Source organism: Agaricus bisporus (assembly GCF_000300575.1).
Source record: "Agaricus bisporus var. bisporus H97 unplaced genomic scaffold AGABI2scaffold_13, whole genome shotgun sequence".
In the NCBI taxonomy this organism is placed as follows: Eukaryota; Fungi; Basidiomycota; class Agaricomycetes; order Agaricales; family Agaricaceae; genus Agaricus; species Agaricus bisporus.
In genome coordinates this window covers 847575-873198 of record NW_006267348.1, presented here as the reverse complement: position 1 = coordinate 873198, position 25624 = coordinate 847575, and the positions used below count along the sequence as shown (strand labels likewise).

General features: G+C 47.8%; 12 protein-coding genes across 12 annotated transcripts; 6 read left to right on the top strand and 6 right to left on the bottom strand.

Moving 5' to 3' along the window:
- Window positions 1-1764: 1764 nt before the first annotated feature.
- Window positions 1765-4476, bottom strand: AGABI2DRAFT_195681 (hypothetical protein). The gene is made up of 4 exons (XM_006456554.1): window positions 4183-4476; window positions 4035-4134; window positions 2236-3981; window positions 1765-2181 (listed from the first exon to the last, which is right to left on the bottom strand). The coding sequence occupies exons 1-4, from the start codon at window positions 4416-4418 to the stop codon at window positions 1984-1986; spliced, it is 2280 nt and encodes a 759-aa protein (XP_006456617.1). The 5' UTR covers window positions 4419-4476; the 3' UTR covers window positions 1765-1983.
- Window positions 4477-6547: 2071 nt separating this feature from the next.
- On the bottom strand, window positions 6548-7882 carry AGABI2DRAFT_211683 (hypothetical protein). Its single transcript, XM_006456553.1, has 5 exons — window positions 7798-7882; window positions 7498-7731; window positions 7324-7440; window positions 7073-7259; window positions 6548-7025 (listed from the first exon to the last, which is right to left on the bottom strand). Exons 1-5 carry the CDS (start codon window positions 7852-7854, stop codon window positions 6607-6609), a joined length of 1014 nt encoding a protein of 337 aa, XP_006456616.1. The 5' UTR covers window positions 7855-7882; the 3' UTR covers window positions 6548-6606.
- Window positions 7883-7932: 50 nt separating this feature from the next.
- AGABI2DRAFT_211680 (hypothetical protein) lies at window positions 7933-9279 on the bottom strand. Its single transcript, XM_006456552.1, has 7 exons — window positions 9173-9279; window positions 8987-9115; window positions 8788-8923; window positions 8563-8732; window positions 8424-8504; window positions 8246-8357; window positions 7933-8184 (listed from the first exon to the last, which is right to left on the bottom strand). The coding sequence occupies exons 1-7, from the start codon at window positions 9250-9252 to the stop codon at window positions 8020-8022; spliced, it is 873 nt and encodes a 290-aa protein (XP_006456615.1). The 5' UTR covers window positions 9253-9279; the 3' UTR covers window positions 7933-8019.
- A 49-nt stretch (window positions 9280-9328) lies between these two features.
- On the bottom strand, window positions 9329-11327 carry AGABI2DRAFT_211679 (hypothetical protein; the record flags this gene model as incomplete). The annotated part of the gene is made up of 5 exons (XM_006456551.1): window positions 9329-10100; window positions 10161-10629; window positions 10686-10888; window positions 10945-11103; window positions 11152-11327. The coding sequence occupies 5 exons, from the start codon at window positions 11325-11327 to the stop codon at window positions 9329-9331; spliced, it is 1779 nt and encodes a 592-aa protein (XP_006456614.1).
- Window positions 11328-11546: 219 nt separating this feature from the next.
- On the top strand, window positions 11547-12906 carry AGABI2DRAFT_228680 (hypothetical protein). Its single transcript, XM_006456550.1, has 5 exons — window positions 11547-11771; window positions 11820-11978; window positions 12029-12158; window positions 12223-12465; window positions 12520-12906. The coding sequence occupies exons 1-5, from the start codon at window positions 11610-11612 to the stop codon at window positions 12813-12815; spliced, it is 990 nt and encodes a 329-aa protein (XP_006456613.1). The 5' UTR covers window positions 11547-11609; the 3' UTR covers window positions 12816-12906.
- A 4-nt stretch (window positions 12907-12910) lies between these two features.
- Window positions 12911-14285, top strand: AGABI2DRAFT_181174 (hypothetical protein; the record flags this gene model as incomplete). The annotated part of the gene is made up of 1 exon (XM_006456549.1): window positions 12911-14285. Exon 1 carries the CDS (start codon window positions 12942-12944, stop codon window positions 14283-14285), a length of 1344 nt encoding a protein of 447 aa, XP_006456612.1. The 5' UTR covers window positions 12911-12941.
- A 45-nt stretch (window positions 14286-14330) lies between these two features.
- On the bottom strand, window positions 14331-16448 carry AGABI2DRAFT_195677 (hypothetical protein). Its single transcript, XM_006456548.1, has 12 exons — window positions 16327-16448; window positions 16187-16266; window positions 16027-16134; window positions 15959-15972; window positions 15829-15900; window positions 15688-15772; window positions 15435-15633; window positions 15320-15383; window positions 15088-15264; window positions 14891-15032; window positions 14758-14838; window positions 14331-14705 (listed from the first exon to the last, which is right to left on the bottom strand). Exons 1-12 carry the CDS (start codon window positions 16384-16386, stop codon window positions 14426-14428), a joined length of 1362 nt encoding a protein of 453 aa, XP_006456611.1. The 5' UTR covers window positions 16387-16448; the 3' UTR covers window positions 14331-14425.
- An 876-nt stretch (window positions 16449-17324) lies between these two features.
- AGABI2DRAFT_77788 (hypothetical protein) lies at window positions 17325-19217 on the top strand (the record flags this gene model as incomplete). Its single annotated transcript, XM_006456547.1, has 2 exons — window positions 17325-18798; window positions 18925-19217. Coding segments are annotated over 2 exons (1767 nt in total), but the record flags the coding sequence as incomplete, so codon positions are not given.
- A 420-nt stretch (window positions 19218-19637) lies between these two features.
- AGABI2DRAFT_57022 (hypothetical protein) lies at window positions 19638-19787 on the top strand (the record flags this gene model as incomplete). The annotated part of the gene is made up of 1 exon (XM_006456546.1): window positions 19638-19787. A coding segment is annotated over one exon (150 nt), but the record flags the coding sequence as incomplete, so codon positions are not given.
- A 1736-nt stretch (window positions 19788-21523) lies between these two features.
- On the top strand, window positions 21524-21892 carry AGABI2DRAFT_78143 (hypothetical protein; the record flags this gene model as incomplete). The annotated part of the gene is made up of 1 exon (XM_006456545.1): window positions 21524-21892. The coding sequence occupies one exon, from the start codon at window positions 21524-21526 to the stop codon at window positions 21890-21892; it is 369 nt and encodes a 122-aa protein (XP_006456608.1).
- A 536-nt stretch (window positions 21893-22428) lies between these two features.
- On the bottom strand, window positions 22429-22795 carry AGABI2DRAFT_122493 (hypothetical protein; the record flags this gene model as incomplete). Its single annotated transcript, XM_006456544.1, has 4 exons — window positions 22429-22479; window positions 22536-22565; window positions 22624-22704; window positions 22763-22795. 4 exons carry the CDS (start codon window positions 22793-22795, stop codon window positions 22429-22431), a joined length of 195 nt encoding a protein of 64 aa, XP_006456607.1.
- A 1214-nt stretch (window positions 22796-24009) lies between these two features.
- Window positions 24010-25190, top strand: AGABI2DRAFT_77756 (hypothetical protein; the record flags this gene model as incomplete). Its single annotated transcript, XM_006456543.1, has 8 exons — window positions 24010-24068; window positions 24127-24460; window positions 24518-24582; window positions 24639-24649; window positions 24716-24813; window positions 24862-24895; window positions 24961-24998; window positions 25050-25190. The coding sequence occupies 8 exons, from the start codon at window positions 24010-24012 to the stop codon at window positions 25188-25190; spliced, it is 780 nt and encodes a 259-aa protein (XP_006456606.1).
- Between the last annotated feature and the right edge of the window lie 434 nt (window positions 25191-25624).

The window sequence follows — 25624 nt, the reverse complement described above, 5'->3', positions numbered from 1 at the left end:
AATAATATTTGACAGTAGCTACTAAGGTCACCTGCAGGGAAAACTGTACTTGTAGGAAATATCATGGCTTTGGTAGTGAGTAGCGAACACACCATTCGCATCAACCACTATAGTGAACAAGTCTGAGCCCTCGAGAATACGGAACGGTCAAGGAACTTAGTCACTACAACAGTTTTCTTGCGCATCCTATGTCGCGAATGCTCCTTGATTACATAATATACCCAATCAAGTCTACCGACGAAGTTCCTGCTTCCCTGACCATATGTCCAGAATAGTCCTTCGCAAAAGAAGCAAATAGAATAATTTCGAACCTAGCTCAATTGCCAATGATCTGTAAGCAGATAGAATGTAGCTACCGATAAAAGGGAAATATGAAATATGATGACGGCTAATGACTCGAGAATGAGTAAGCCGTAGCGAAAAGATATACATAAAGAGTTTAGGAGACTAGATGACATTACAAAGATAGGAAGAATGACTCAAAAGGCTTAGTAGCTAATATACAATAGATGAGTAAGATACGTAGCAACTTAGTAACGAAGACTTGGTATGTTTAAAAATAGTGTAGCAACAGAGTAGTATAAGTAGAGGACCCATAGCAAGCTCAAAGGCAAGGAATTGTTTGCCCAAGCTCTACAACTGTATTTGCTACTCAGTGAATTGTGATTGTGGTGTTATACACTATCAGTTTCTTCTCATGCAAAAGTCCAAAAGTGATATAAATTTGAATCTTATCTTGGAAATTGGGTAGTGAACACCTAAAGAATTATTAGCGAGATCTCGAACTACAACCCGTTGATAGTGTGTGATAAATTTGTGTTAGCTACTTGGACATCACAGCTTGTACCGTTTTAGTAATGTGTGCGAGTCAGTAGCCTTGTAGTTTGTCAATGCAAATTGGTACCTTCCTGCTTAGTTGGTATCACAGTTTGTATCTACCCACATTATTTGGTATGTGTCGTCTGCTTTAGCACAGCAGCGTAGTTGGACCTTTGTCGTGAAACTTCTCTACAGTCAGAAATACCTTTCTCGAAAAACCCATAAAACCAGAAAACACTTTATATATTTCTTTGAAAAACCCTTATAAAAATCTCTGTTCTTTTCTTGAACTTCTGAGTTAATTCTCCCCACAAACACACAACTGAGAACAGTTTGTGCGTAGTGAACATATATAATTTATATTTTCCCTCACGTAGATACTGTCATCTCTACACTGTTCCTACATGGTTCTAATAGTCTTACATGCAGTGTACATAGGCCTCCATGGTATCAGTAGATATACATGAAAACCTTCAATCTATTTAACCCTATTTAGACCACTATGGTGAGTATATAGATAATTTGTTTTTCCTGATGTAAGCTACCACTCATCTGGATGGCAGCAGCAGCTTTGAATGATCCCATCAAAGTATCATGCAATGAGGAAGGGAGCCAAGAGTTACTCATACTAGTATGATAAGAACTACTGAAGGATAATGCAATTCCCAGCTCTATTTTGAATGACAAGAGATTAGGATTGCTGAATCAGTTATAATCATTGTTTACTGACTATCTGATAAAATATAATCTGTTGAATCGTCCTGGTTCATCCATTACCTCGTAAGAATCATCAGTGTTCCGGATGCATCCAATTCTGCCAACTCATACATATGATATATCTCGAGCTTCAAACACGACACAGCTGGCAGCTCTGGGATGTAGGCCAGGTGGGTGGGCACCAGGTGTCTCAACAGCGACAGTGACTGCGAGTTCATGGTGGGTGATGAAGAAGACAAACATTGAATACAAGCAGTGACTATTTATGGCTCCTGCCACGTGAGTACGACGCTATCAGTATCACAACTAATACTAAAAAATTCCAAAACAAAATATACTACTAGATAACCAAACCATATAATACTTTCCAATCTCTAAGTACGATTTCCTACAGCGAAAAGAAAAGAAAAGGAACAACTATAATAACAATACTTTTCTCCGACGCCTCTACGTAGCCGCATCTTCATTGGTCGCCGGTGCCTGCTGTTGCTGTTGCTGCTGCTGTTGAATCTGCGTCGCGAAACCCCTATACTGCTCCTTGAACTGTTGATGGAACGTGGCCAGTTGCGCTTGCGAATAGCCCGCTCCCATTAACGAGGGCGTGTAGCAGGCATACGCGTAGGGATTCTGTTGCTGCGGGGAGTACTGCGGATAACACCCATCAACGTAGGCTCTGGCGGACGACGTGGAAAGTCTCACCTGTCCAGCATAGATTCCGGCAGACTGTTGCTGTTGTTGCTGTAGTCCTCGTTGTCCAAGCGGAGGCGTGACAGTAACAGGCGTCACATGAATCTGGTTGGTACTCGCAGCGGAGACAGGCGACTGCGACGGTGGGTCGCAGACATTGACCTGCACGGGTGCATTGACACCGCTCCTCTGATCCTGCTGGACATGAACCTGTTGCGTCACGGACGCGAGTTGCTGCGGTGTTGTCGCTGGTCGGATGACCAATCGCTTTTTGCCTTCTTGATCTTCTATAAGGGTGAACTGATTTTCTGGTTGTTGGGGCTGAGGGCTTTGCAAAAGTTGCTGGTGCGAACTCTGGTTGCCGTGGTGACTCCTCTTGGCCCCTTGTAGACATTCGTGTTGACCGCTGGCAAGGAGAGCCAGACCTTGAGCACCGTGTTCGCCCGAGTGCTGGTAGTGGTAACGGAGACCGTTCATGTTCTTGTAACGGCGTTGGCAATCGCCGACGCCACACGCAAACGGTCTCAGTCTCCGTTCGGCTTCTTTTTCGACTTCGCGCAGATCCATTTCCGTAATACCATACTCCAGAGCGAGTTCAGTCGATGGCGTGGCTGGTCCGCTCGTGATCGGTGTATTGGAACCGCTCAAGGTTCGACCGAAACCCAGATCCCTCTCCCTTTCTCTTTCACGCTTTTTCCGCTCCAGTAGATCTTTGACGTGTTCCAGATCTTTGGGTGGGGCGAAATTACAGCTTCCGTGAGTAATGTGGTACTTGAGACCATTTGCCTGTTTGTAGCTCTTGTTGCAATTTGGCTTGGGGCATTTGAACGGTTTACTCAGGAGTAGAGAGGGGTTGGCCGCGGACATTGCCCGTGAAAGAGAGGAGGGTCTACATGTGGAGGTGGAGGAGATGGGGGTGGTGGGCATTGAGGCAGAACTGAGGGCCGAATGAGGATGAGGATGGGCAATTCCCGGAAGGTAGCCAGACGGGCTGGGAACTCTGGAACCGCCAGGAGTGCTCGCCGGTGTAGCTGTCACGCTGTTCGAAAACAGCAAAGCGGGGGGAACGCAGCCAGGCTGTTGGCCCCCGTTTTGTTGCCAGTAGCCATTGTGCGGGGGATGGGTGACCATACTTGCCTCGTCGGCTGGAGCCGGGTTGAACTGAGCACCGGGAAGACCTGAGGAGTAGTCTTGGGAGAAACGAGCGTATGTATTAAAAGCGTCCTCGGGATTGGCGAGGACGTTGGGAGACGAAGCGTGCGCGCGGGAAAAGACGGAAGCGCCAGCGAGATTGAGGCTGAGGTTGGGACGAAGAGTGGATGCAGCGGCTGGGGAGGAAGTACGAGTGGGCGCGGCTGTTTTTGAGCGGGGGGAAGGGGGCTGTGAAGAGGCTGGGGTGATATGGTGGGAACGAAAGGCGTGGGGGGAGGGCCATGCCGAGAGCGGTGTGGAGATGGGGGTATCTGGGGGAGTGGGTGCGCCTGAGGAGGGAGAGGAGTGGTAAACGGTGGGGGGTGGGGCGAGGGAGCTGGCTGAGTTATCGAGTTCGAGTTCTAGCTCCATATCATCCGGATCAAATGCCGCTGGAGGGTCGGAGGGGGGAGAGGTGACGGCAGTGTTGATGACGGGATTGAAAGGAATCTGCATCTGGGGATTGTCAATATCGCCGTCGACAATCACGATGTGGACGGCCTCGAAGTGTTCGAGCAAAGCATGGAGGTCGTTGAGTTGGAGACCACAGCAGGTATAGTTGCGACACTGGGGTAAGGGTCAGTGGGGTGAAGGAGAAGAAAGAGAGAAAAAGACGGTACCAATTCGCCTTCCCTGTCAAAGAGATTGAGGGCGTTGAGGAGGGAATCGCGGGTTTCGAGGGAAGAGGAGGGCGTGCGACCGTAGCGCATCTCGTTGGCGCTGAGCACGGGCGTCAGACAAGGCATATTTGAAGCAAACAAGACGCACTCTATCGACCCATACAAAGGCGAGTCGTGTGGGCGGTGGGACAAGGAACCAGCGTTAAACGAAGACGGTCGCCAAGAGATGGGCGAGCCGAGAAAGTGTCGGGTGTACGAGGCGGGGTTGAACGGTCCGCTCGAGCCGGTGTAGGAGCCGTCCGCCATCTGGTAGTCGTGGTAGGCGACGGCGGCTGGGCTGTGGGCGGGGAGCGCGATGGGCTGGGACGTCGACGCAGAGGCCATGGCGAATCAAAAGTCCAACTGTGTAATTAAGTTCCAAGTTCACAAATATGCCACCCCTGTTTGCCCCTGCTTGGCTCTGTTTGCCCCTGATCCTCACTGCCACTGCGAACCAGCTCGCTCGGCCCTCGGAGCTGCTCGTTCCGCTGCCTTTGCTGCCCGGCCTCACGCCCCCCGTAGCCCAGGGATCTTCAAACGACGCCGTATCTCCCTCGCCATGTCCCCCGAACCGCGTGAGACCGTCCGCCGACATGGGTCCAAGGCGGTCTTACACCTTCCGATTTATGTCCTATGTCACGTGGCAGGCAACGTCCGATAACACGATGCTCACCAAATCACGGAAAAACTCGACGCTATTTCCCTTGATCATCTTAATAATATATGTATCTGATGGATTCTGCCACTTAGCGCCCACACTCTATTCCACATTTACTACGCTCTGGGTCTAAGCTTGGTCCCAACCAGAGCCTCGGATGGTCTTCCATCATCATTCATGAGCCGCAAATCGCCGATAGCCAAATATCTTGTCTTAATAAGGTGCAGCCCGCCTCACGAGTCTGATATCAGCGAGATCCCAAATTAGGCTTAGTGATCATGAGGCGCAACATGTTAATCCAGTCGAGGTAAAGCAATATCCCGTCATGCCTCTTGCTCATTATGGTGATTTCGGCCTATGAGCGCCTCGCAAGTCCGTATCCTCTCTTTTGCGGAGCGCGCCTCTCACCTCTCAATCTATGTCCGGCCGCATTAAACTTATCACCCATAATGATCCACAACTCAATAAAGCTGCAGGAGTTAACCGGCTTGCAATTCCAGGGTCGAGGCGCGCGTCTCAAGTGGAGAGATAGCTGACGCTCTCCCTCCATCAGACGCTCTCGTTTCCAATTCCAGGCTAATAACAATTTCCGCTCGTAGCTATGCTGACTGCTCTCTTCAGTGGTTGCTGGTGGTCTTGAGAGCCGTGACCAAGCAACAACTCGCATCGCTTCCCGACCGGCTCACTGCCCGCTTCGCTTATTACATCAGCAGCCACGCAGTCAGCTGGTCAATGAAACTATGTTCCTTTGACAAGTTGTACACATACCAGCTCTTGAGGTCAGCAGGGAGAACAACCATAACTCTTTGGGGTACACACATGGACGGACTGATCCACTGATCAACAGCGCCCCAGTGATTGGAGAGTCGGATAATAAATAGTTCACCAATCCCGGAATCTATGTAGCTTACTTGGCTATTCGGGTCACATCAGGAGTCTCTCCGAGACCAGAAGTGGGACCACTCACTGATCTCCAAGCAACGCGGGGCCCCCAACGTCCCGGTCACCGCCAAACGAGTTCAGAATAGAATCAGCCCTCCGACATCTCACCGTTCATTTCAAACAAATGGATGACATTTGATCTAAACGTTGTTCGGCTTGTCCAAAACTTTCAAACTTGTCAAATCTCCATTGATAAAGAAAGATAAGTCAAGTTCATTTCCGGGAACAGTCTGGAACAGTCCCTCAAAGATGACTTGGCCCAAACATCTTGGTCAGCTATCGGACTCGCCGGTGGATTATCTTATTTAACCGTGTACAGCCCATCGGGCTCCACTGTCAGTCACCGCCACGCTACGGACGGAGTACGGGGCGAAAGGGTCGGGTCGTCGGATGATTGGTCCCCGTATTTTAATCCCTTCTCCGATTCGCGACGGAACGACACGTGCCATGCAGTTCGTACCTCATGTTTAAGACCTCGACCGGCCTCGCCCATAATCACCGCAAATTTATAAATAAGTATCATACCACTCACTTTTTCAGAGTGATCCATTTCAGTGGTACCTGTTTGATATATCGTGGTTCGTGATGTACTGACCCTTTAGGGTGGTGGTATTGGTGAGCTGATATCCGGGCAGGACTTTGTACAGTTGTCGAAATCATCCGATAAGAAGGAGAAGCCTGGTCGATACAAGAAGAAGAGAATCTTGTCGAGTACCCGTATGACTGTCCCACGCCTCGATATTCTTAGCATGACCAAGTGCAGGTTCAGAATATCTACAAGCTTTAGTAGAACTTTTCATTCGCCCCATCACGGCAAGGATGGTGGATCGTCAGGGGCAAACGGTGAGCGTCATTCCAAACCATTGAGTTATTTAACAAGTACGAATCTATTCTCGTAAGGTCATGCCAAAGAGACAAAACACCATTTCAAGCCTAAGCTAAACCTGCTTGAACATCATCTTTGAATCGCCTTACAACAGGAACCATCCCTCCCTCATCCTTCACAAATCCCAAACTAAGCGCATACGAATTATCAGCCTTCTCAGGCCACGAACGCACAATCCTTCGATCCGTCTCATCATCTCTAAAAACAACTCTTCGCAGCGCCTCCGGACCACTCACTTGCCGCAACGCTTCCAGCATTTCACGAACCGTCGTCGTGAACCCTGGTAAGCAAACCACACGAGTATGAGGTGTAAACTTTGACGCAGGGATATGTTTCGCAATGATCAAGTTTTGAAGAATACTTTTGGATGACGCGACCCAGGTTTTGAGCTCCGTTTGAGGAGAATCAAAGGAATTGCCAATAGGACAAATGGCTACTTCTCCCTTGAGTGGCTCTCGGATTATCGCTGCAAAGAGTTGGTTAAGACTCGAGGCCTGTGCTGACCAACTTTACCTGATAAGAAAGCTGAAGTGGCTGCTGCAGGTTGACCCGGTCGAACGATCACCGTTGGAAGTCGAAGAATACGACCGTCAATAAAACCTCGGCGAGTATATTCATTTATGAGAAGTTCGCTGATGAGTTTGCTTGTACCGTACGCGCTCTGCGGAGTCGGTGATGTGTCGGGTTCAACAATAGGTGGCTAAAGTCGCGGCATAAGTCGGCGCTGCCGAGTCGCAAAATCATGAGGTAGAGGAAGTATATACCAAAGGCCCTCCATAAACAGCCAGACCAGATGTAAATATGAACTTGATGCTCTTGCCTTTGAGATTGCCATGCTTTCTAGTAGTTTCGAGGAGACTGCGAACAGAGTCGACGTTTACCTAGTAAGCATCGATCAGCGATGCACAGATACCAATAGCAATAGAGTCCATCCTCACTTTCAATCCCAGATCAAAGTTATCTTCAGATCCTCTCGACATGATACCATGCATACAATACACCGTATCCGGAACCCCATACGCCGTCGTAAAAAGAGAATCTATCTGGTCGTTATCAGTCAAATCAGCCTGAACCGCAATCACATTGTCCGCCTCCAAGCGAGGTTTGGCTATATCTGTCACTATCAAGTGGGCGTTTGGCGTCAATGGATCTTTGAGTAGGGCATCCGCAACCTATAACAATAGAAATTCATCAGAGATGAACTCAAGAATGTTCAAGAAGGGGGTGATAACGCTCACGCGGCTCGCCAGCCAACCACTAGCACCGGTCAATAACACAACTTCTCCGATAGTCATTGTAGATAACAAATGTCCTGTGTAGATTGCCGGAAGATTACCATTGATGCATGACAGTGTGTCACGCACTGCAGGGTCCAAATATTCAAGATATGAATTCGAGAAGCGTCATGTAAGCTCTTAACAGATAATAAGACTTCTTGGCTGAATGTGCAGGTAACTCCTTTAAACCCCTGCCTTTCCAGCGGACCCAAAAAGCCTAAAAAAACGCTCGCAGGCCGCCGCAAAAGCTTCTGTAGCCTCCTCAATAGCTTCCGGCATAGCCTTCGTCTGCAATCCCTCCGATAAAACTTTTACATACGGATCTCGAGCCCAACTATTGACATTGATCTGTCACAAAGGATAAGTATTTCCAATTCTCTGGCTGGGCATCAAGAGTATTAGAACTTACTTTGCTTACTCCATTTTTGATACACTCTCTGAAGAGTTCATCGGGAAGTTCGTCAGTTCCATGTAAACAGATTGGTACTTGATCGCCCAGAGTTTTACGAAGCTCTCTGACACTGTTATAAAGATAATGCAAGGTCAAAATTCAAGTTTCAAATCCACAGCACTGTTCGATCACTCACATCTCCAATCGAAAATTCGGTGGTCTGAGATATGATCCATGAAGATTCCCAATACTAGGAGCCAAAATCGTCGCGCCAGTCCTAACACTCACATTTCAACATAATGCAATACACATCATAGAAAGAGAAGAAGACCAACTCTTTAATAAAAGTCTCTGCTTTTCGCGGATCAGTGAGTTTCGAATTCGAAATCACTCTCAACCCAGCTTCTCCTCCTTCAAGTCTTCCAAGTTCAACTTCCACAGGTATACCACACTTCTTTGCACGTTCAACATACGGACGAGCAATACCAATATTTTCTTCATCCGTCTGCGTAAGTAAAATCAATATCAAATATCTCTGTAACGAATAACGTTCAACGCACCTCTGCATGACTGGCATCTACCATAATACTATCAAAAGCAATACCCTGTTCCGCAAGACTCAAAGCCAACTCAAGATGCTCAATATCCGTAGCATGATCCAAATGTACCGAAATCGGTACAGTCGCTTGATGTGCCCTAAAATCATCGTAGATTGAGATGCTATACACAAAGAGGGAGTAATAGATGACCACAGCTCACAGATTCAAACAAAACTGCAGAAACGGCCCTTTGCCATACATCAACGTAACCGGAAAAAGCTGAAGTATAGCCGGACTTTGACATCTTTCAGCAGCACGCACTAACGCAATCGCAGATTGTGCATCGTAACTGATACACAATGAAATCAGCTTTCACATCAGGAGGCATCGAACACGAACCACGAACCAGACTTGAGCTAGGATGCCATAACCCTCTTTCTGTGCTTCGTACAGGATACGTAGAGTGCGGTTGTTCGAGAAAACCATCTTTGTGAGGAGCAGGAAGCGCAAAACCGCATCTCGAGTCTTTGGGTGGAATACTGCAAGTCAGATGGCCGCTATTTCATTCGTGTGAACCTTGTCGTTTTTGCGGGCCGAAGCTTGTAGGGTGCATACTTTCATTCATTCTGGATCTACACGGTATGGTACAACAAGATACAAGAGCTGCTACAAACGGAACACCAAAAAAAGAAAAACTTCTGCATGATACATCGAGAGGACCCAAGAAAACATGCTCAATCGTTGCTTTACGTCTTCCCTCCAGCATCCTCAAAGAATCCCGTCCTATCCCAAAACTTAGCCGGCGCTTCACCCTGACCAACTCTACCCTCGCAACAGTCAACCCAGCGACCCGAACGAACAACGTACCATCCAAATACTCTGCTCCCGGCAACTCAGTCTTAATCGCATTCTTACTAGCAGCAGGCTCAGCACTGCTACCAGAAGAAGGGCCGCCAAAGGTACCCGCGGGTGTAGAACCAAATTTACTTGCCCAAGAGGCAAGTGCCCGAATAGTTTTTGGAAGATGCTCGTCGGGATGTACGATGGTTGTTGAAACTAGGGGAAGCCAAGGGTCTGGAACCTGTGTCTGTATCTTGTCAGACCCTTGCAAAGCGTCCTCATGAGGAGTTGGCAGAGCATGGATTGGCAATGGATGCGGAGTCGCGGTCGAAGACAAGAAAAAGGCACGGACATCGAATTTAGGCCGAGCACGGGCAATATACCAAGACAGACAGACAGCAAAGTAGGAACGTAGGAGCAGCACTTGATGCTGTACAGAGTCAAGGCGAGCCAAGAGAGAGGGGATGAAAGCGGCCGAGGTAACAAGGTGCATCCTGTGATATCACCGCAGTAAGCACTCGGGCCAATTGCGCTGATAGAAGACTGCGACTTACAGGAAAAAGTCTGCGTTAAATTCGCCTTCGCTTCCTTGTTTGACCTGTTGGGCCCAAGTCCATCCAGCAATACCGTACATGACGACGTTCGTCCACGCTATTTCCTCAACCTTTCGTTCGATTTCTCCTGCCTTACTGACATCAATAGTCCATTGCGAAACATATTCGCGGATAAGCTGAGAGTGTTTGGCGATTGTCTTCTGGATGACATTCCCCGTGTCCAAGTCATCGGGTAGAGATAGCCTGGAGTCGGCCATGACTCGAGCAAGGATTGTGAGTGCGTGTACATCATTGGATGAAGAGCTGCTTCTGCCTTGTGCGAACTGAGCAGCAAATTGGGCAATTCTCTGGGTTGCTCCACCAAGGAAAGTCGAGGACACTGTTTCCGGAATGGAGAGCACGGAGTCAAAGAATGACTGTGGCAAAAGCTCGGTGACATTGGTTTTGTGAACACAAGCTTGTGCGATACCTGTCGAATAAAAATAATTGAGAGAGTATATTACTCAGGAAGGCCGAAACACCAACCTTCAATGAGCATGCCCGGAAGATTAAATTCAGCTCCGTAGCCGGTGTGAATCATCGGATGAACCAGCCCAGACAAAAAACGGTTCAGCATTCCCATTTGCTCGGTATTGTATTTCTTGGAGAAAATGAAGGTTTGCAACATGTCGCGAGTACCGTTCTTGCGAGCGTAATCGGTGAAGAAATTGACATAGGCGTCGTAAAATCTATAAGAGTAGGGAAATTTAGTGTGGTCCAAAATTGGTGTGGCTGAGGAACAAACTTTTCATCGCCTAGATGCTTTTCATAATTACCCTCTGTGATGGGTTCGGGTGACTTGAAAGCAGGCCTTTGCGTTTTGAGGTCGTTCTCATATGCGGCCTTGATGATGGCAGCATCTACGCCCAAACCCCAGATGGCAAGGAGATGGTGGGAAGTATGACTGTATTACCGTGAGTAAAGGGTGAGAGATGGGTGAAATGAGACTGACTTGTGAAAGCCTTTATCGTTGAAGAAGATGTGCCACCGCTTGTGATTTTCAGTCAGGGCAGCGATGAGAGCTTGAGTTGAAGCTGGGCTGATGCCGGGTGAGTGGTAGGGGGAGAGACTAGACGGAGGCGGCGAGGGAGTGGGGAAGAGAAATTCAGCGTCGACGTTGTCAGGCATTGGATTGGTCTGGTGAGAACAAGGTCTGAGAGCTATATAGAGGGAGCACCACCCTTGACGTCAAAGTCCATGGGAGTACCTGCCCAATCAGTCATCCGAGTTCGTAGACTGGCGAATTAGAATAGACAGATGCGAACAGAAAAGTGGACTGACCGAGGCTCGGCACGTGCCAATTCAGTCTTCAATCAACCTCACGCCACATTCTTTCTTTTTTGCTGAATATAAATTAATTTTTTTCTGTTTCCACTTCCCAGGCTCGCGTCTCTTTCCCTTTCTTCCATCATGAGCTTCGCCAACGCGACCGCCCTCAGTGCCACTGAGCTGCTCTACAAAGGCACCGACTTTTCCTCTCTCTCCTGCCTCGAACGACAATGGGCCGCTTGGTATATATGGATTGGCAACCCAATCATCGCAACTGGCCTCATGAGTTTCCTCCTTCATGAAGTCCGTCTCCTCTTCATGCCCTTGTTATCTTACTAACACCCATTTCAGGTTGTCTACTTTGGTCGCTGTGTACCTTGGATCATTATAGACGCGATTCCTTACTTTCACAAGTGGAAGCTGCAACCCAACAAAGTTCCAACACCAAAAGAACAGTGGGAATGCACAAAACAGGTCCTCTTTTCCCATTTCACCATCGAACTCCCCGCAGTCAGTAGCCCAAATTTCTTCCATTTTCATCCTACTAATATACTCGGTAGATTTGGCTCTTCCATCCCTTGGCTGAGAGTGTCGGCATGTCTACCTGGCAGGTTCCCTTCCCCACATGGAAGGCCGTCCTCCCTCAAGTCTTTTTCTTCTTTGTCTTTGAGGACTTTTTCCACTTCGTTGGTATGTCTTACTCATTTCTCACCCAACTCTCGAAACTTACCAGCATCCCGTCTTTCCGAAACAGCCCATCAGGCTCTTCACACTGGTATCCTTTACAAACATATCCACAAGCTTCATCACAAGTATTCTGCACCATTCGGTCTCGCGGCCGAGTATGCTCACCCCGCTGAGGTATTCATCCTCGGATTCGGAACCTTGGCTGGTCCTATCCTTTACTGCGTGTTTGCTCGGGACCTCCACATACTCACCGTCTACATCTGGATTGTATTGAGGCTGTTCCAAGCCATTGATGCCCACAGTGGATACGGTACGTGCCCTATTATCTTCCTCCAAATGAACATCTGAACTGACCATTTTTCAGACTTCCCTTGGTCGCTACAGCACATCATCCCCTTCTGGTCTGGTGCTGACCACCACGACTTCCACCACATGGCCTTCACCAACAACTTTTCTACCTCTTTCCGTTGGTGGGACCATATCTGTGGCACTGACAATCTGTACCGCGAGTACAAGAAGAAACTGAGAGCTGCCAAGACTTCGATGAAGGGAGCGTCCAAGGCGCAATTGGAAGCCGCCGAAAAAGCACTCCAGGATGAGTTTGAGGAGGAGGGTATCAAAGCTGAGGCAGCAGTGGGAGCCAAAGCCAAAGTGCAATGATAAATACCCATTATAATATTTAATACAATCATCTAAGTTAATAGAGATAATAAACGGAGCAACATTAGACATCATCCCACATTTGCCCTGCTTACATGCCGTAGCATCCTCCTTTCCGGCTGCGCCATGGCCACCCTTCCCGACTCCCAGAGGCTCGCCCGGACACGCATGCTGCTCGACGACCTCATCTCCCATGTCGAGAACGAGAGAAATAAACGGCATCTCGCCGTCTCTGGTAGTACGAAGGCTCTGGGCGTCTTCAAGGCGCCCGCTACCGTCTTCCCTGTCCTACCTCTCGAAATTCTCGATTACATTTGCCAGCAGCTTACCTTTAGCGACCTCACTATTGTCGTACAAGCGAACAGCACCCTGAACCTCGTCGGCACCAGACGACTGTACCACAGTATTGGTGCGGATATGGATTCAACGCGGATGTTGCAGTGCATGATCTCGCTTGACCGCAATCCAGAGCTCCCATTGCTTGTCAAATCCTTTGAAGTCAATCTTATCAAAGAGTTTCTGACCAAGTCGTTCTATTCATTGCTTGAGAGGACATTGCGCAAGATGGTCAACCTGACAGCGCTGGTCATCGAGCTCCCCAAGAGACATTCACCTACATGGATTCTCCCCATTACAGCTTCCTCCTCTTCAACGCCCTCTCCAGCCCGAATATTCAAGTTACGTTCTCTTACGACCTCAATGCACTGCAAGCCTCCGCTTGCACGATTCCTTGATTCCCAACCAGAGATCACCGAACTTACTCTACGGGGCATAAACTCAGACGCTTCCAACCCCCTCTTTCCATTCATGACCACCCTCTTCCATCCCAACGGGATCATTCCTCCCGACAGCCCCTTCGCCATGTCCTCCAATTTAACTCAAGCTCCAAGTCAATTCACCCTCCACCCCACTTCCCTACCCAAATTATCCCATTTCAACGCTATCCATGCAGGACCCGCAGTCATTCGTGATATCATCAAATCTCGACCCGTAACACACATGTCTATTCCTCTCTTTGCACCTCACACCATGGAGACCCTTTCTGCACTTTCATCCGCTTCAAAGCCTTTAGCAAGACTGAGCGTCATGTCATTCGATCCTCTAGCACCCTCATTCTTGATTGAAGAATTGGCTACGAGGTTCCCAGATCTCGAAGCTTTACATATCGTCGTGCTCATGGCCGAAGTTACCGCTGGGATGTTATTAGATTGGGGAAAATTCCTCGTTGGCTTCAAAAAGCTCAAGTATATCACTTTTATGGCCGCGCTTGGCAATGACAATGACACTCATGGTGACGAGTCAAGAGAGGAAATTAACGAGAAGAAGATTGCAAAAGTATGGCATGCGTCATGCTCAACCCTCAAAACTATCATATTACCTCAAGGAAAGGTTTGGTTTGAGGGAACTAGGGAAGATGAGACTGTGAATGAGGAAGGAAATTGGAGGTGTTTAAGTTCGGATGGTGAATGAAACGAAGCTTCATCATCAATATACCAAGTAGAAACATTATTGTGTGTTCATATTAGATGTTTTTTGTTTTACTAGATACCGTAAATTGTGACCAACACAGAACTGAAAATTAAAATTATTACAACTTTTCTGTCAACGTATCATGACTTTTCGTGCGAACTTGCACTCGGTTCGCTAACTGTATCCTTTCCTTCATCATTATCCGCCGGATTAGCGACCATCATATCTTCCTCCGCTGTCGCTCTTCCAAGTAATTTTCGAATCCAGAATGGCACGATACTTCCTGGCGGAACGACAAACTCTTCCGAATTCTCGAAATTTCCAGGGACAATCCGACCTCCAGAAATTATTCGAAGGAGGCGAGGCACACCGTTGAGGATGATATAAGACAGGATACCTGCGATGACACCATATGCGATGCTGGGGAAGTAATTAATCAAAAATCTGCCAGTAAAGAAAGAGCGTAACGCACTTGTAAGTTAGAGGGATCATGATGAGCGTGAGGAAGGCCGGAACGGCATCGCCAAGGTAATCCCAGTTAATTTCAAGGACGCTAGAGATGAAGGATAAGTATATATCTCCTTTCCAATCTAGAGTGGACGTACTTTCGGGCCATAAGCGTACCAACAATCACCAAGGCACCGCCAGTTGCCCATGGAGGGATAGAGGCAAAAATAGGTGCGAAAAACACGGAGACAAAGAAAGCGAGTCCAGTGAAAATGGCAGTGAGACCAGTCTTTCCTCCCTCTACATATTGCGGATATTGAACTCATGTGATTGGAGATAAAGTGAACCGACATACCGCTGATACCAGTGGCGCTCTCTACAAATGCCGTAACTGGACTCGTGCCCATGAGGGCACCCATACTTATGCTGAATGCATCAACACAATATGCAATCATGGAATTCTCAAAGTCGAGTGTTACAGGATCACGTAGGCCAGCGAATTTGGCCATGGAGTAGAGGGTACCGGTGGTATCTATGTCAACTCGATTTAATCACGGAGGTCAAGTATTTTGATAGTCAAAACGCACCGAGGATATCAACATAAAGGAATGTGATAAGAGCATACCAAACACGACCTTTACCGTAGGAGAACTAGTACAACATTAGATGAATGAACTTAACGGGCAAGGAATTGTCACTCACATCGATCGCATTGCCAATTTGTTGTAGGGGGTGGAAAGTCACAACTTTCTTGAAGAAATCAAACCTCTGGTCGCCCAGGCTATCGTGTGGGAAGTACGTGACAGAAGTCGGACGAGGCCAAGAAATAATAGACACCAAGAGGATGCCCAGAAGGATAGCACCGCGCACGCGGTACATCATCATTAGAACAGTGAATATACTAGAAATCAACAGCTTGGGTCACATTACTTTTGGGCCGTAAAAGATGACTCACCCTCCTACAAATATTCCAAGCCACATGGTAGAACTGCGAAGAACCCCGGTCTTGCAATAACCCGCCAAAGCGGCGCTCACATAGTCTATCGATCACAGATGATTTTTTTACCCACAAACGCTGGGAGTAGGTGAGGCTCACTGTCAGGTGTACATCCTCCCAATCCAACAAGGTTAGTCGTGTCCCCTCCAATAACTCCCAGACCTGAACGGGCTGTATGACATGAGACGTCAGTACTTTAGTTGTTATCGATCCGATTACGGAAACTCACACAGGCCGATGAAACTGACATGAGAGATAAGGATAACTGAGCGAACGTCTTACAAAAATAGCGCTCACGCAATGAAGAAGCCGATCCCTGCACCAACGGCAAGCACGAGAGATTGCGGCATGATACGCACAAGCCACTGACGAAGGCCCAATAACGAGAGGATTACAAACAACCATCTAGGATACTTCAGCGACGTTATCATGAACGGCGAAGTTTAAAGGAGCGTACCCCTCTAAGAAAACAGCTGCAAGTGCCTCACGGTATGAAACGATACCGGACCCATGGAATCCGACGACGGAGTAAGCGAACTAAGCGTACAGACGTGGGCATGCGCAACAAGATAAGTCCGCTTTTGAATAGACACTCACATATGCATTCAGTCCCAACCCGGGGGCAAGGCCAACGGGAAGATTAGCCAGAAGGCCCATTAGAAACGAGGAGAGCGCCGAAATGGCGGCGGTCGCAGTGATCAAATCTTGGCGAATTCCGTCCTTACATGAGAGGTAGTCCGGATCGTTGTAAGCACATGCTTACAACTGTACTACCGATGACGCTACCGATCGTTGACTGACCGATCGGTGACCTATATAAAGGGCTCGCCCTCCTCGCTGACTATCTATCATCTCTTACTCTCATACCATCATCACCATTACTCGTATACGCGTACTCTCTAAACTTTATCATATACACGTCGTGCCTACGTATTCCGCGTGATATCGTAAGTGTGACCAAGGGTTTACACTTTTTTTTTACGTCTGCATAACTGTGTGTAACACTGTTTGATCACATCATGCATACAGCATACACCGTGGCTTCGTCTCAAAAGCCTTCGAAACCGAAAGGTCCAGGTTCTCTCTCTGGTCCTAAACGTCTTGTATCTACACTGGAGGTCATTCCGACTTCATCCCCTGCGTCTTCATCGCGAGACCAGTCCGACACCGCACTGTTACGTTCCGGAAAACTGGTTCCGAAACCTACTGTACCGATTCACAACGACCACGGTCAAGGTATTTTGACGCTTATATCAGCGCATATATGCACTTCTGACACAAACAACACCGACACCTACCGACTTTTTGCAGATCCACAGAGCGTTGTTGATCCTCTACCAAACGTACAGGACGTGCTTGACCGCGAAGACTTTGGTGATTGTGCGCATACATGCATGTCTACAAACGATTCACCTTCCCTTTTTGGTGTAGATTCCAGTGACGATTCACAGATACTTGGAACTCTGCCGCAGTCACCCCCACCGACTACTTTGCATCATCTCACTCCTCCTGGAGACTTGCCGTTGAACACTGCTTCCACTTCCGACACCGAATCCGAATCCGACTCAGCCTCTGATTCATCTTCCGATTTCGACATGGGAAAATCACCTATTGCTATCGGCACCGGCATCGAACTCTCGAAAGTTGGTGGACTACCTCGAGTCACGGCCACCACGCTCACTCCGTCTATCCTCCGTGACCTTGAGGACTACGCGAATGTATCTTACCAGGTCGGCAAGAAAGTTGCCCCAGCGAAACAACTGAAGAAGCTAGCGGCTTGTTTCTCGAATATCGAACACATGTCGTGGGTTTTAACGGAAGCCGATTTGCAACCTGAAGGAACTACGTTGAGTATTTTCTTGGACAAAATGCGTCAACGTTTCTTACCCAATAATTGGGAGCTCCTCATCGAGGCCGAGCGTGAGGCCGAGGTCATGCATGAAGACGACACGTACATGGATTGGGCTACTCGGGTTAAAAAGAAGAACAACATTCTTAAAGGTACCCCTTGCCACCTTAACGACAAACGCCTACGCCTTTTCTTGCTGTCCCATCTCGAGCATGGCTTGAAGGGTGTCGTATTCTCTGCTACCGACGACAAAGGTATCAAGGTTACAGATATCAAAGACTTCAACAACTGGGAAAAGGAGGTCCAGCGGTTGGATACTTTACGAGCTTCGCAACGTGCTTCTCAACGACAGCTTGTCTTGAGTATAATGAACGACAATGACCGCCACCGTGATGCCAAAGGAAAGACGAAGGGGAAGAAGCCGAACGAAAGAAAGAACGAGAATAGCAGTTCCGATCGATGTCCGCCTCTCACTGGTGACGAACGTACCATCCTCTACAAGTATGACGGATGTTTGAAGTGTCGTAAGGTTTTCCAAAATCACATCTCTAAGGACTGCACAGCTGCCTGGCCAAAGAAGGATGGTTATCGTGCTGTGCAGGAACCTTCCCAATCGGATATCGACACTTGGAAGAAGAAGCCATCCGATAGTCGGGATAAACGTTCGCGCTCGGATCAGTCATCTCATGCGACTTCTTCTTATCCTAGCAAACGTGCTAAGAAAGATGTCGCGGCCGCTATATTGGAATCAGAGAGTGACAGTTCCGAAGCCGATGATGTGATTGCTGCGATTGAGGATGACGGCGATACTACCGACGAAGTGCGTGGCAGACATCTTTACTGGGATTGCTCACTAACGGGGCCTAACAGTAAATCTCCTGTTAATACTACGGCTTTACTAGACAGTGGGGCACATGTTGTCCTTATTCATGAAACCCTCGTCTCTGAACTCGGACTCAAACGTTTTCCGCTTAGCGATACCTTCTCCGTTCGTGGCGCTATGTCTACCCAACGCTCTTTCATAAATGAATTTGTTTACATTGTTCTGTCGTCAATTGATTTGTCTTACACTGCACGTCCTGTGAGAGCTCTTATCATTGGCGAATTGTCTGCTCCAATAATTCTTGGAATGCCGTTTCTCTCGCGGAACGCTATCCAGATTAATCACCACACGAGGATTGTTACAGACACCTTACAAAACTATGAATTGCTCGGGTCTGGTAGCACAATGCATACCAAACCTACTAAACGAACCACTTGTTCTCGTTCTCGCCCAGATGTTAAGGTGCAGAACACGCAACGTACAACTTCCCCCTACCGAAAATTACTTGTGGAGGATCTTAAAGATAAACTGCGTACTACAAAAATGACACTCTCACCACAGCATCATACATCTTTTTCCGATGCACACAGTGTGGTTGCTGCGATCCATAAGCGCATAACACAAGTCATTGACGAAGAGGTACTACGTCGCTTACATGACAAGATTGTCTCCGAGTTTGCTTCTGTTTTTGCAACGATGCCAAAAGTATCTTGTCTACCGAAAGACATTGAAGCTGACATTAGACTTAAAGATCCCCTGTTGACTGTTAAACCACGTACCTATAGCTGCCCTCGTCGCTACAAGGAAGCCTGGAAGAAACTTATCGATGACCACCTCGAGGCTGGTCGCATACAACCGTCTGCATCCCCTTTTGCTTCGCCATCGTTCTGCATTCCTAAAGCCGATCCGACCGCTGCACCTCGTTGGGTAAATGACTATCGTGAACTAAACAAGAATACAATACCTGACAATTACGCACTACCTAAAGTCGACGATGTCTTAAACGACTGCTCAAAAGGAAAATATTTTGCAGTTATTGACATGACAAACGCTTTTTTCCAAACTCGCATGCGAGCAAAGGACATACACAAAACAGCGGTAACAACTCCGTTTGGTTCTTTTGAATGGAAAGTCATGCCCATGGGACTGCGTAATGCACCTGCTATCCATCAACGTCGCATTAACAGAGCTTTACGAGCCCATATTGGAAAAATCTGTCAGGCATACATAGATGATATCGTGATTTGGTCCCAGACTTTGTCTGAACATGAAGCTAATGTTCGTTTGATCTTGTCAACGTTACAACAGGCTGGGCTATACTGCAACTTAAAGAAAACGAAGTTGTTCTGCACCGAAATAAATTTTCTTGGGCATCAAATCAGTGCTGCGGGCATACAGGCTGACGACCGTAAAGCTGAGCGTATTATGAATTGGCCTGTCCCACAAAACGCGAAAGACGTCCGTCAATTCTTGGGTTTAGTTCGCTACCTGGCTGTCTTCTTGCCAGACCTTGCTCGCTATTCTACTATTCTCAATAAGCTTACAGACAAATCTGCCACCACGGACTTTCCGGGCTGGAGTGACTCACATCAGCATGCTTTCGACAAAATAAAGGAACTGGTTCTGTCCCGCGACTGCCTAACGACTATCGATTACACCGCTATGCCGTCTAAGCGTATTTTCGTCTCCACTGACGCTTCCGACTTTGCAAGTGGGACCGTTCTCACATTCGGCGAGACCTTCGAAACCGCTCGTCCTGTAGCTTTCGAATCCAAGTCGTTCAAAGGTGCTGAGCTCAACTATCCTGTCCATGAAAAAGAACTGTTTGCGATTGTTAGAGCGCTCGAGAAATGGCGTGTCGACCTGCTTGGCGTACCTTTCACGGTTCTCACTGATCATCGGACACTTGAGTGTTTCAACACACAACACCACCTGTCCCGGCGACAAGCCAGGTGGATGGAGTTTCTACAACAGTATGACTTTACCATTGTTTACCTGCGAGGTGAAGACAATGTCGCTGCTGATGCCCTCTCCCGGACCACATTTGCTAGTGCGGTTTCTGAACAAAATGCTTTTCATATGTCTCCCTGTGATCGTTTCGATGAACTTGACATTTCGGTCTGTACAACGTTGGACAGCGCACTCACACCTCAGGCTGAGTGGGCAACCATGCTCACCCAGCTCCCGAATGACGTAGTTGCCCCCACACTTGACATTGCTACAGATGATGAACTCCGTGACGCTATCCTCTCCGGCTATGCAAACGACGCTTGGTGTTCCAAATTGCTAGCCACTTGGAAGCAAATGCACAACGTAGTGTTACGAGGCGGCTTACTTTTTTTTGAAGACCGTCTTGTCATCCCTCGGACCGGGAACGTTCGAGAAACCATATTCGCCTTGGCTCACGATTCTTTGGGTCATTTTGGACTTGATAAATCGTACGAGGCTTTGCGGGGTTCATTTTACTGGCCTGGGATGCATGCCGACCTGGAGAAGTTGTATGTCCCTAAATGTGCTCAATGTCAACGGATGAAATCCTCCACAAAGAAACCTATCGGTCCCTTACATCCCCTGCCCGTACCGGACCATCGTTTTGAAGCGGTCGCTATCGATTTTGTTGGCCCATTGCCTGAAGAGTTTGGATTCAATTGTATCCTCACCATGACTGACCGCCTCGGGGCCGATGTTCGGCTTGTTCCAACGTCAATGAATGCCACTGCAGTAATGCGTCACGAGCTTGTGCCTCAAGGGAGGAGACTCTGAACAGGAAATCCTCTGGAGATTCGGTGGGCAAAACAGATTCGTCACGGCAGATTGGAGGAATCACTCGAGGAGAGCAACCCATGCGGAGTTGGAATCCCGTGAGGCCAGTTGACGCGTTGACCGTGTTCATCATAGCAAAACGGATGGCGGGCAAGGCTTTAACCCATCCGCGTTGCATGCTGTCGACATGCATGCGGAGACACTGATTGAGCGTTTTATTGGTACGTTCACTCGCACCATCAGTCTGTGGATGGAACGCTGTAGACATCTTGAGTGCGGTCCCAGTCAATTCGTGCAGCGAACGCCAAAAAGAAAAACGAGCAACAGATACGAGGGGAGCAAAACGTGTCGCTAAGCTCATGCCTCGTTTTGAAGGTCCCTACGTGATAAGAGCAGTTAATGAAGAGCATAACACAGTCACATTGGAGATCCCACGCCGGGGTCACCCGAATGGCACAGAATCTTTCCACACCTCGTTGATACGTCCGTGGGTGGAAGACGAAACACAAGTCTTTGACAGACCACCTCTCAACGACGCTGGAGAAGCTGAGGTTGAGGACATATTAGAACGTCGTAAAATAGGACGCGGCTGGAGTTACCGAGTGAAGTACAAAGGGTTCCCCATTGAAGAGAGTCAATGGCTACCTGGCAAAGAAGTCGAAAATCTTGAAGCGCTTGATCGTTTCTTCGCACGTGAAGGCCTTACTGAGCAAGGAAACTGCTTCTAAGCGTTCTTTTAGGTACTTCTGTTTTTCTTCTTTTGTCTTTTGCCTGCGGAATGCTTTTTCCCTGTCGGCACCGGGGTTTTTTAATGCACCCGTGCACGGATTCATATTTTTTATCCTTGCATGGTCACTCGTTAGCATTCTCTCGTATCTGTTGCTCGTTTTTCTTTTCTTGCTTTCTGTTCTCGTTTTTAATTTTTTCTGGGTGGGGAGGAGTGTAAGCACATGCTTACAACTGTACTACCGATGACGCTACCGATCGTTGACTGACCGATCGGTGACCTATATAAAGGGCTCGCCCTCCTCGCTGACTATCTATCATCTCTTACTCTCATACCATCATCACCATTACTCGTATACGCGTACTCTCTAAACTTTATCATATACACGTCGTGCCTACGTATTCCGCGTGATATCGTAAGTGTGACCAAGGGTTTACAATCGTCGAGACACAGGTCATCCCGCGTGCAAACGCAAGTCCCTCCCGTATCAGAAATTATGGCTGCATTTACAGAAATCTATCCAGAATGGTAAGGCAATCAATCGATGAAGCCGAGGGAGAAAAAGCCTACAATATAAGCCATGGCTGCCTGGGGAGTCATGGTTAACAATCAAAGCATTAATGTGCCGGGCCTTGAGAGCTCACCCATGTCGTAAGTCCAGCACGGATCTCAGTCTATAGGTATGAGTCGAGTAAGCATCAGAAACTTGAGAAAGGTGGGGGCTTGACAGACAGTAAAGCGAGAGCCGAGGCGTTGCTTTGGCTTCCCGCATCCGTCGAGCAAAAACCACCTCCCAACAAACGATCGTGCAACCTGCAATCGGAAGCAGTTTAAGGCAGTGTTTTTATCAGAAAAGATTTGGACACCTTACCGCATCGTTGAATCTGGATATTGACTCGAACATGGCTGATGGAGGGGATGGAAGAGGGAAAAATGCGCCACAGGGACTGAGCAATATAAAGCCATCCGACCAAAAAGGGGATGAGAAAAATATGACTGGAGATCATATATGAGTATTTTAGCATTCTTCAGAAAATGCAAGGGACGATCAACTTTACTAGCCTGATACATTTGGTCGTTTTCCCGCGATGACACTGACGTCTTACGGCAGTCCTGCCACCGCCTCTCCGTCTCCCAGCATCGCGGCTCACCACACCAGACCACACCGCGACTTAACTATGCGAATCGTATCGTGAAGAATGGAGCTGCATAGGAGGCCGGAGTCACGATTTGGACAAATAGAAATTTTGATACCCTCGATCCGAGCTGGTAGCGTTGTCAGCCTGAGGCTTGGCTCACAACCATGCCGCGATTTACATTCTAAATTTCTAATTGGATGATTGCGCCGGCTCCACTCCTGGCCTTATCAACTCTTTGTAAGAATAACTCTGATAAGTATTGGTAAACACTTGCCGCTGATTATAGAAGATTATAGGACAGGGCTTGGAGAAAATTATGGTGCCAGTGGTGCACAGGTGGGCCCCATACCGCCGACTCCATATGAATGGTTGCCAACGAGAAGAGTAAACATTACGTAGAATGGGGTTCTGACGTTCAAAGCTGCAGCTGCGGCCGCAATAAGCGCACCAAGTCCCGATTCATTAGCCTTCCGAATAAGTAGGTGAGAATGCACATGTTCAAGGCAAGTATCTTGAATATAGTCGTTGAATGGCAGTCAGATGTCATCTCGAAAGTTTCCCATGCCATAGAGATCTGGTTAGTGCCCGTGACCGTTGACGTACAGGCCAAATCGGTTGCACTGTCCATCTTAATGCCCACAGTCATCTTTCAGAAACCTCCCAGAGCTAGCTAACAAGTGATCACAGCTGGAGACTGGAGTGATATAGTTAGAGCGGCACTCATGCTTCCAATGATATGACAAATCGCATCCTCATTAACTTGCCTTTTATATGTTTATGTTCTCGCTCTTCGTCATAGGCTGTATATCGTAAGCCAAAAGAATCGTATCATGGCTGGGTTCAGAGATTCACTGGTGTGAGCTAACGCTGCCAAGTATCCACTCTACAAGTCCACATAAGGTCTCATCTTATAAGGTAAGTATTATCATTTCAAAGGCTATCATCGCTCAGCTGACGTGCGCACTACTGAACCATAGTCATGTACCAGGAGGATTCGGACGATATCAAGGGAAAGCTCGCACTGATCACTGGCTGCACGTATGCTGGCTTACCATGTTACCAAGCCCACATTGAACTGAATCGTCCTACAAACCAGAGGGGGGATTGGGTATGCTACAGCATTGTCCTTGGCGGGGCGTGGATGTCACATCGCCGTCCATTTTCACCAGGCCGTACAAAAGGCCGAAGAACTAGTCTTGAATCTAGAAAAAATGGGCGTCAAAGCCGTTGCATTTCGGGCTGATCTTTCGAATTATGATAATGTGCGACAGCTTCATACAGATGTCGTCAACACGCTTGGCAACCCCGATATTCTATTCAACAATTCTGGTATTTTGAATGGCGCATTAGGGCCCAATGGAAACATCCAGGATGTTAGCGTTGAGAGATTCGAAGAAACTTGGAGAACCAATACGGGTACAGCGTACTTGGTGAGTGATAATCATAAAATAGCTACAAACTACCACGGGTTACTCATAGTCCGGCAGTTAACACAATTATGTTTACCCAGCATGGAGAACAAGAAATGGGGTCGGATTGTTTTCAACTCAAGGTCAGTATGATCAACGGTTGATTATTGCTAGTGTAATTACGGAATTGTGGTGTCAGTGTCGCCGCAGGTAAGGAATGTCTTTGGGTGCCTTACGATTAATGAGAGGAACCTGCGGTTAAACAACTGCTGTCAGGAACTGGTGGAGTCGTAGGCCCTCATTATGCGTCATCTAAATCGGCTATGCATGGACTCCTCCACTGGATTGCGAACCGCTATGCTAAGGATGGAATAGTAGGCAGCCTTTAATGATTCACAGTAAACATTGTTTGACCGGTCAAGACTTGCAATGCTGTTGCGCCAGCACTTATCATAGGTATGAAGTATCGCGCGTCTGATTTTCCTTGGTGGATCTTACCGGGTATGGGAACTCCGTTATAGAGACAGGGATGATGTCTAATCCATCCGAAGAACTACGGGTAAGTTGAACTTTGACTCGAGATGCGAAATTCTCAACGTTTGCCATCTAGAAACGAATTCCCATTGGTCGATTTGGACGTCCTCAAGAAGTGGCTTCTATCGTGGAGTTGCTAGTCACCAATGCATATATGACGAACAAGGTAGGCACTGAAACATCTGCGAGTTTGCGTTATCCGACACTAAGTGAATAGATTATCGTTGCTGATGGAGGATGGACCCCCTCCGCGTTTTAAAGAACCAATTCGAAAGTTTTTATTGACATGTGCTGGGTATATAATTTCATAAATGATCGATAGCGTGTCACTATCGTTTGCAGACCGGATTGCTAGGCCTGTCCGCACTTGTAAATGTGTAAATACAAACTCTTGCGATGAAAATCATCCCGATGGCACTTGTGCTATCTTGCGGCATTTACCGAACCACTATAATTGGAAGCACGTGGTCGGGTGGCTGAACCTCGCTCCATCATCTTGCTTGCGCACTCAGCGCTCTGCATCGCTGTCTTGTACTCGTATCTCTCACTCAGCATCACCATGTCTTTATCCCCTATCTGTCGAGAGGGAGTCGTCTGTTATTGGACTGTATGTCTGGGCGAAACATGCTGGATAACACAAATCTGGGCTCT

What these genes read in the sequence shown, in the direction of transcription:
- AGABI2DRAFT_195677 (XM_006456548.1), bottom strand. Translation starts at nt 16,386, where the DNA reads ATGGGCCTTCTGGCTAATCTTCCCGTTGGCCTTGCCCCCGGGTTGGGA. An exon ending in GGGAGGATGTACACCTGACA is followed by an intron (nt 15,773 to 15,828) that starts GTGAGCCTCACC and finishes TGTGATCGATAG; the next exon opens with ACTATGTGAGCGCCGCTTTG. An exon ending in CTTGGAATATTTGTAGGAGG is followed by an intron (nt 15,634 to 15,687) that starts GTGAGTCATCTT and finishes GTTGATTTCTAG; the next exon opens with TATATTCACTGTTCTAATGA.
- AGABI2DRAFT_228680 (XM_006456550.1), top strand. Translation starts at nt 11,610, where the DNA reads ATGAGCTTCGCCAACGCGACCGCCCTCAGTGCCACTGAGCTGCTCTAC. An exon ending in TGAGTTTCCTCCTTCATGAA is followed by an intron (nt 11,772 to 11,819) that starts GTCCGTCTCCTC and finishes CACCCATTTCAG; the next exon opens with GTTGTCTACTTTGGTCGCTG. An exon ending in TCACCATCGAACTCCCCGCA is followed by an intron (nt 11,979 to 12,028) that starts GTCAGTAGCCCA and finishes TATACTCGGTAG; the next exon opens with ATTTGGCTCTTCCATCCCTT.
- AGABI2DRAFT_211680 (XM_006456552.1), bottom strand. Translation starts at nt 9,252, where the DNA reads ATGGTTTTCTCGAACAACCGCACTCTACGTATCCTGTACGAAGCACAG. An exon ending in GCAGAGACTTTTATTAAAGA is followed by an intron (nt 8,505 to 8,562) that starts GTTGGTCTTCTT and finishes TGTGAGTGTTAG; the next exon opens with GACTGGCGCGACGATTTTGG. An exon ending in TCAAAAATGGAGTAAGCAAA is followed by an intron (nt 8,185 to 8,245) that starts GTAAGTTCTAAT and finishes CCTTTGTGACAG; the next exon opens with ATCAATGTCAATAGTTGGGC.
- AGABI2DRAFT_195681 (XM_006456554.1), bottom strand. Translation starts at nt 4,418, where the DNA reads ATGGCCTCTGCGTCGACGTCCCAGCCCATCGCGCTCCCCGCCCACAGC. An exon ending in CCTTTGTATGGGTCGATAGA is followed by an intron (nt 4,135 to 4,182) that starts GTGCGTCTTGTT and finishes GCCCGTGCTCAG; the next exon opens with CGCCAACGAGATGCGCTACG. An exon ending in TTGACAGGGAAGGCGAATTG is followed by an intron (nt 3,982 to 4,034) that starts GTACCGTCTTTT and finishes CCCTTACCCCAG; the next exon opens with TGTCGCAACTATACCTGCTG.
- AGABI2DRAFT_211683 (XM_006456553.1), bottom strand. Translation starts at nt 7,854, where the DNA reads ATGACTATCGGAGAAGTTGTGTTATTGACCGGTGCTAGTGGTTGGCTG. An exon ending in GTGGTTGGCTGGCGAGCCGC is followed by an intron (nt 7,732 to 7,797) that starts GTGAGCGTTATC and finishes CTATTGTTATAG; the next exon opens with GTTGCGGATGCCCTACTCAA. An exon ending in CACTTCAGCTTTCTTATCAG is followed by an intron (nt 7,026 to 7,072) that starts GTAAAGTTGGTC and finishes AACTCTTTGCAG; the next exon opens with CGATAATCCGAGAGCCACTC.